Source organism: Penaeus chinensis, chromosome 40 (genome assembly GCF_019202785.1).
Source record: "Penaeus chinensis breed Huanghai No. 1 chromosome 40, ASM1920278v2, whole genome shotgun sequence".
NCBI classification, from domain to species: Eukaryota; Metazoa; Arthropoda; class Malacostraca; order Decapoda; family Penaeidae; genus Penaeus; species Penaeus chinensis.
In genome coordinates, this window is record NC_061858.1 from 2600526 (window position 1) to 2608259 (window position 7734).

The following is a 7734-nucleotide window of genomic DNA, read 5'->3' on the forward strand; positions in this document are numbered from 1 at the left end:
TCTTTAATCCTGTCCTACAACACTCCTCTGACACGAGGTCCAGACAACACTAGGCTTTATTCTGGCTGTGTGGTCCAGTGGAGGTGATAGCGAGATCGTCTGCGTACGAGATGTTCTTTGCCTTCAGAAGAGTTTTCGGCACATGTTCACCCTATGGTTGACCTCCCTGATCTCGTCGTTGAAGTACCAGGCGTCTTTGTGACTCCTGGACCCAGGCCGAGTTTTGGGTATGGTCTGTGAGGCTGCTTCATTAATGGCATTTAGCACGCTAGCTTCGAGCACTTCCACATTTTCGCTTTGTGGGGGATCATTGCATCTCAGACAGAGGGCCAAGGCGTTTTGAAACGCCTGCCAGTTGGCCTTGTCTGTTTTCCATCTTGGATTCGGTCTTGGGATTTCGGCTGGGCCAGCATCCATGAGGGTAGTTATAGTGCCAGGATGGGGTGGTGTGCATTGAAGTCTCCCCCTATGATCACTTGGTCGTGTGCAGCAAAAGCACAGACCTGGCTGATGTCTAAGCTTCTACAGCCTGGCCGGCTGTACACGTACAATTTGAGGGGCCCCCCCGGCCAGGTGAACCTCGACGGCAAGGGATTCAACATTGTCTCCACAGTGCAATGCATTGGCTATTGCGGAGCAGGGGATTGTTGCTCTCACAAGGGTGATCAAGCCTCTCTTGCCAGGTGTTCGTGGCAGTGTGAAGACATGATACCCTGAGAAGCGAACAGTGTCCACTGTTAATGTCTCCTGGAGCATGACAATGTCAATGTTCCTTGATCGCACTACTGCTTGAAGAAAGGCGTTCTTTGCAGAGAAGCTATTGATGTTCCACTGTAGGATGCTGAGGTTTGTAGGTGCCCCAGTTACCCAGATCAAGTCTAGTGGTTGGGGCACTTTTCATGGTCACCAGGACTTGCCTGGTTGGAGTCTTTCACTTCGACATTCAGGAAGCCTGCACGACCTGTGGTTGTGAAGCGAATAGTTCCACATCGTACGAGACTGAGTAGCATCATCTTGGTTCTCTTTTCCTCGGGACTTAGTGGGGAAAGATTCACTTTCCTCCCATCTGGCAGCTCCTTCGTTTCCCAGAGGAAATTCAGGGTAGCTTGATCTTTGGGCATTATGATCATGCCCTGATCTCGGGCGACCCGGATCGACAGCCGGATTTTCTGTTGCAACTCCAATGCCCTGACCAATTGGTAGGCATCGTCGAAGCCTTCGGGTTTAGCTGGCACTTTAAACTGGGTGAAGCGTTTAGGGGGTCCCGACTCTTCATCAGAGTCGGTCTCCGGCCTCGGACGCTTCGGCCCGCCCTTTCGGCTTTCGGGCTTGTTTGTGGGGGCAGCAGCTGATACAGCTGGTTCAGCCTGCCCTCCCCTCTCAATCGGGGAGGCCATCTGAGAACTCAGGGGCCTCCCTGGCTTAGCTGTTAGCCTAGAGAGGCCAGCTTGCGAGTCAAGATGTTTGACTGTTCGGTGGACAGACCCATTGGCTTCGGTCTTGTCCACCTTAGCAGCAGGTGTGACAGTGTCATCCTGTGCATGGGGTTTTCTTTTGCCACCAGAAGGCACATATGGCTTCATGGTGACTGCCGTGGTCTGGGCCTTGCACGGTTTGTCCACATTTTTATTAGTCTGTGGGGGGCTGAGTGTCAGAACCAGTGTCTAACAGCAACAGGAGTGATGAGAGGATATACGCAGCCAATAGCCATTGTGACGGCGCTCACGGACCATTGTGAGTGCCAATGGTGGCATGACTGCTTGACCCGAGCCTCCCTGGGGGACCAGCCGATTGACCGTGACCGGGCCGGAATAGAGGATCAAAGAGGTGTGTTGCTAGCCGCAGGGCGTACTCGTTCACAGCATCGCTCAACCTCCAGGACTCCCGTCTCCACAGCGCACAAGGCTGCCACGCACGGCAAACGCGTGGGTAGGTGTAAACCTCTGGGGAGAGACCAGAGGGGATGCCCTTCCACCTACGAGACATCATTGTTTGGAGCCCTTTTGCTCAGCCCTCTGAAGCAGCCACCCAAAGGTTGCTTCACCTCAGTGAGGGAGGGAGCTCTTACACTTTTCTCAGGAGGTTCCTCTTATTCCTCTGAAACAACCACCCAAAGGTTGTTTCACCACAGTGAGGAAGGAGAGGACCTGTACTTTTTCAAAGTGGATCCCTCTTCCCTCTGAAACAGCCTCCCAAAGGCTGTTTCACCTCAGTGAGGGAAGGGAGGTTTTGCACTTTTGCCAAGTTGTTCCTTTCATCCCTCTGAAACAACCACCCAAAGGTTGTTTCACCTCAGTGAGGAAGGAAAGGACCTGTGTCTTTTCAAAGTAGTTCCCCCTTCCCTCTGAAACAGCCACCCTAAGGCTATTTCACCTCAGTGAGGGAAGGGAGGTTTTGCACTTTTGCCAAGCAGTTCCTTTCATCCCTCTGAATCAACCACCCAAAGGTTGTTTCACCTCAGTGAGGAAGGAAAGGACCTGTGTCTTTTCAAAGGGATTCCTCCTTCCCTCTGAGACAGCCACCCAAAAGCTGTTTCACCTCAGTGAGGGAAGGGAGGTTTTGCACTTTTGCCAGGCAGTTCCTTTCATCCCTCTGAAACAACCACCCAAAGGTTGTTTCACCTCAGTGAGGAAGGAAAGGACCTGTGTCTTTTCAAAGTGTTTCCCCCTTTCCTCTGAAGCAGCCATCCAAAGGCTGTTTCACCTCAGTGAGGGAAGGGGGGTCTTGTCCTTTTGCTAGCTGGCTCCTTTCATCCCTCTGAAGCAACCACCAAAAGGTTGTTTCACCTTAGTGAGGGTGGAAAGAACCTGTGTCTTTGTGAATTCCTCTTCCCTCTGAAACAGCCACCTAAAGGTTGTTTCACCTCAGTGATGGAAGAGGAGTCCAGCGCCTTTCAAGGAAGTTTCTTCAACCCTCAGAAACAGCCATCCAAAGGCTGATTTACCACAGTGAGGGGGAGAAGTTAACTTCCTGGGCTGTTACAGTGGCGGGACGTGAGTTCGGTTTTGTCTAGCAGCAGCAATTTCGACAGAACCAGGCTGAGGGCCTGACAAAGGGAGAGGCTCCTACCTGCCTATCATTCCTAAACGAAATATCTAGAGTGGCAGTCATCAGATGGTCTGCCATACCAGTCCCTAGCAAAAGAATTGGCAACTCTCTGTGCACCATAAGGCAGGCACGCTAAGGCCCCCCAGACACACCCTCCCCTGCGGGAGGTAAAGGTCTGCCCACGTCCGAGCACGAGCTCGAAGATGGGGTCCAGTTCACCAGAAGGTGCACAGAGAATTATCGTAATGCCGAAAATTCCATAAAGGAAAGAGTAGGCTACAGGGCACGAAGCTAATTGCAAGTAAGCAATGAGCATCGCGGCAGCAACGAGGGGTGGACACCGAAGCGCGGTATCGCGTAAGCGTCGAGGCCGAATTTGCCGGGGGGCGGGTCCGGTGTATCTCTTTAAAACAATCTCTTTAAGTCACCCCGGCAAAAAAAAAAAAAAAACACGATCGAGGGATCATGGTAACCTTCTTCGCTTTGTTCAGCTTAGCGCCACCTGCTGCGCCCCGTCGAACGCCTTTTCCGGTAAGGTCCTTCTTAAGTAATTGGTGAAATAAGGTGCATATTTTGGTCTTGTGTCAGCAACCTCACATGCAAATCTGGGGTTCCCATTAAGCAAAAGAAGAAGAAAAAAAAACGGTTATTGAATAAAAAAAAAAAATAATAGTACTTGGGTATCAGGGGAAGGAGCACTGTACTTTATCTGTAGTTATAAGATTTTAATACTGAATGACTACTTCAGTGGATTCTGGAGAAAAAAACAAGCAATCCTTGTTGCTTCTTCCTTTATTTTCCATAACTAATCAAGTACAATTTTTAAATGTTCATCCATATCTTCCATGTCAGTCCTCGTACGTGAAACCGAAACAAAACATTGTGAAATGTAACACCCGTGGCCACGTAGTCATATATATTATTAACCTGATATTTCACACAATTAACTCAAATGAAGTACAACAAACATATAAAACATAACATTATAATGACAGGATAAATAAACTAGTACACAGAATGTCATTTAACTGCAAGCCCCTACAATAGGGCCTGGTGCTGTTAGGCGACCACACCTGCCTTTGAAGGGACACCTCTGGAAGAGGGGTATCATTGCAAAGGCAGTAATAATAATAATAATAATGATAATAATAATAATGATAATAATAATAATGGTAATAATAATAATGATAACAATAATAATGATGATGATAATAATAATAATAATAATAATAATAATAATAATAATAATAATAATAATAATAATAATAATGGTGATAATAAAAATAATAATGATAATAATGCTACTCTTACTATCATTATTGTTGCTGTCATTATTATTATTATTGTTATTATTATTATTATTATTATTATTATCATCATCACTATTATTATTATTACTATTACAGTTACTGTTTTCATTCTTCTTCTGCAGCTTATTACTATTATTCTTAATCAGCTTTTCTTGCTATCTTCACCATCATCATCGAAGTGCTGCTATATAAACACCATCACCTCTTTTACTTACTATTATCACCTTCATCATTTTATCTTAAGAGTTTTCTATAAACCCGTCGCCTCCAGGAAATATTCCCCCTGTCAACGGACGTCGTTTTTTCCCATAATCAGTGAATCGTAAATTGCTTTTTCTTTCAGGGTTCTTACGGATATATTGAACAGTCTTCAGGGTGTGTTCATCTTCGGTGTGGCCGTTTGCAACAAGGACAATATTAAAAAGGTTAGTGGGGGATATAAGAATCATTTGCATAACGAATATTTGAAAAAAAAAAAATTGTCTGTATTTTCCCAATTATCACTGAAAAAATCTGTATTTGTAGATCTAGCCATTGATATTGAATATGATTGTAATTTAAATATGTTTTTAAAAGTATCTGGATAAATATTCAAGATATGTGAAATTATCTTTATCATCTTTGATATATTATTTTATTAATAATTATTATTTGTAGTGTTTTTAAATTGATGCATAAGAAGGCTAGTGCTGTAATAGAACTGTCTCACCCACGCGAATTACCCAAACAGATCAAGCGTTCCTGGAAAACTCGCTACACAACAGTACGGAGCAAAGTGGGCACCATCAAGAGCGCTCGACTGTCCGAGAAGACAACCCAGGCTAAGCGCTTTACGGACCTCAGTGTAGCAGCTTCTGAAGCCTCCAGGAAAACCTCGGTGACTTCTCTCCCACGCAAGCTTTCCACGGCTTCTAATGCTGTCCTTCCAGCTTCAAATGCCAATAGTAAGGGTAATAGATTGACTGATCAAAGCTTGTCTTCAGAGGCAGCCTCCGCACCTCGGAAAATATCGACTGTTTCGAACCTTGAAATGATACCGATGAGCTCCATGGAAGAATAGATTGTCCTGTCTACTTCAGTCTTCCTTTTGTACATATTTCTTTCTGATTATTATTTTTAAGTATGGGAGCATTGTGAAGAGTCAGACCAATTTTATTTCTCAGATAAAAAGTCTCAGTGCAGTAGTAAATGAGGGTAATGTCAGTATTTATTTAATGAACAGTGTTGGCTTTTTAGCATAACAGATATTCTCGTTAAAGGGTGATGGCATATGAAGTAACGTATTGTAATAATAGTCACATGATATTACTGTGCGTCTGAGTGGATCTACAGAGAGAGATGAAGTGATTTACATTGCCTCGAGAGATAATGGGCTTGGAAACTGTTTGAAATATATGTTGCACTGAAAGAAACACCAGAACTTCAAATCAGGTTACCAGGTGTTTGAGTGATAAATACTATAGGATAAAAAGTATCATATTTTTACACATTGTACCCGGTAAGTGAACACTATTTCCGTTGTGTTTTCCTATCCATTGTATTTTTATTATCATGCAGAAATATTGTTATGTTTAATTTACTCTGACTCATATCTAGTAACTTTGTTGTTGTGGCAGTGTATTCAGTATTTTAAAAATCTTGCCGTGCAAAAAATAATTCATGTGTAACTGTGGGATTATACTCTGAATTGACAATGTATTTTGTGCATTTGTATATTTTGAACATCTCTCAAAGGATATTTTCAATTTTGCATTATACTTTGATCATTCATCCTTTTTGTGTATATATATATATTTTTAAGTTTAGTTGTATTTTATAAAAGTTGCTGAATGATAAATTATGAGAGAAGATAAATATATCCAAAAAATACATAAACATGACAGTCGAATAAGGAAATATGAAAGAGTTTATGTGTGCATGAAGAGACAGTGGTATATCTGATGCCTATTTTGTATCGAAGGACAAAAGAATTTCAGAAGATATTACAAATAGTCTGTTAATTTAATCATAGGGTAAAGAATAATCTTTCTACAGCAAAAAGTTACTTTGCTATGCCATAATATTTTACATTTTTTCTTCTGTTATCTTGCTTAAATGGGAATGATATCTTTGAGACTTTGGTGCAAAAGGCAAAATGTTAAACTCTCAAATCTCACCGGTCTCAAATTTAAGCAACCATCAATTCAATGTCTTTTTTACCTTTTTTTTCTCCATGGATTTTTGTATTTTTGAAACAAGTACAACTTTCGTTTTTACTGGAAATATACAATAGAAAAGAGCAGTGTATTTAGTCAGAATGTCACCTTCGTACACAGATGTCGCGATAATTGCATAACAATGTCGACTGCAGTTTCCTCTAAACTCTTGTAACCATGTGACTGATGCCTGTGCCATTGACCTGCATGCCCCCCCCCCCCCCCCCCCCCCCGCATTCGCATTTAACGTGTGGATCTTACTACAAACTACTGTTGTGTTTATCATTAAAACCATGCATTCCGTTGCCCGTAAACTATTACCTGTCTGTCCTTTTTAAACTACAGTCGTTTGAGAATGATAAATGTTTTGTAAGTGAATCATCACTGAGGCAGAGGTGGAAGTGTTTCTTAATTTCTTTTTTCATGTATTGCTATTATTGTTCTTGTGTTTATTGTTACTGTTGTTGATTTAGATGTTATTTTTCGTGAGGGGGAGTTAAGCCAAAGAAAATTCAATTACATGTGCCAGATTGAGTTTTACAAAATTACAGTGTGTATAGGAAGGACATGAGGAATTATGTAATTGAAAATTCTTACCTTTTTGGTTATGAATTATTTTAGTATTCTATGCAAATAAATGAGCATTTTTGTAAAAGTTATTTGTTCTATTATTCAATGCCCAAGTCAAAGTTTCACGAGGAGATTATTTCAGTTAAAGTAATTTGCTTTGAAGTAAGTTATAAATATGGTATTGGTATTGCAGATTTTGCTGTTATTACAAACACATAAATATTATTATATACATGTACTTGTATGTGAGTAAATACGTATTTATTTGTATACATATTCATCTGTTTATGTGTATGTATGTGTGTGTGCGTGCGTGCGTGCGTGCGTGCATATATATATATATATATGTACACACACATATATATATACACATATGTATGGGCAAATATATATGTATGTATATATATATATGTATGAATAAATAAATATTATATATATGTTTTTTTTTTTTTTGTGTATGTGTAACATATGTTATATGTATATGTATATATATATATTGTATATTATACATACATGTGTATATATATATAATTATATATATATATATATATTTGTGTGTGTGTGGTGTTCTAGGACACTGTGACATAGGACCATAATGTAGAGGAGACCAT

At 41.3% G+C, this 7734-nt stretch overlaps 1 protein-coding gene across 2 annotated transcripts in view; it reads left to right on the top strand.

Annotated features, from left to right (window-relative positions):
* Positions 1-7212, top strand: part of LOC125047049 (probable G-protein coupled receptor Mth-like 3) — a 29723-nt gene extending 22511 nt beyond the window's left edge. For both annotated transcript variants that reach the window (XM_047645096.1, XM_047645095.1), the window contains exons 7-8: positions 4702-4783; positions 5089-7212. In XM_047645096.1, coding sequence (XP_047501052.1) covers positions 4702-4783; positions 5089-5418 — 412 coding nt within the window. In that variant the 3' untranslated portion in view covers positions 5419-7212. The remainder of the gene's footprint in view (positions 1-4701; positions 4784-5088) is intronic.
* The last annotated feature ends 522 nt before the right edge of the window (positions 7213-7734 follow it).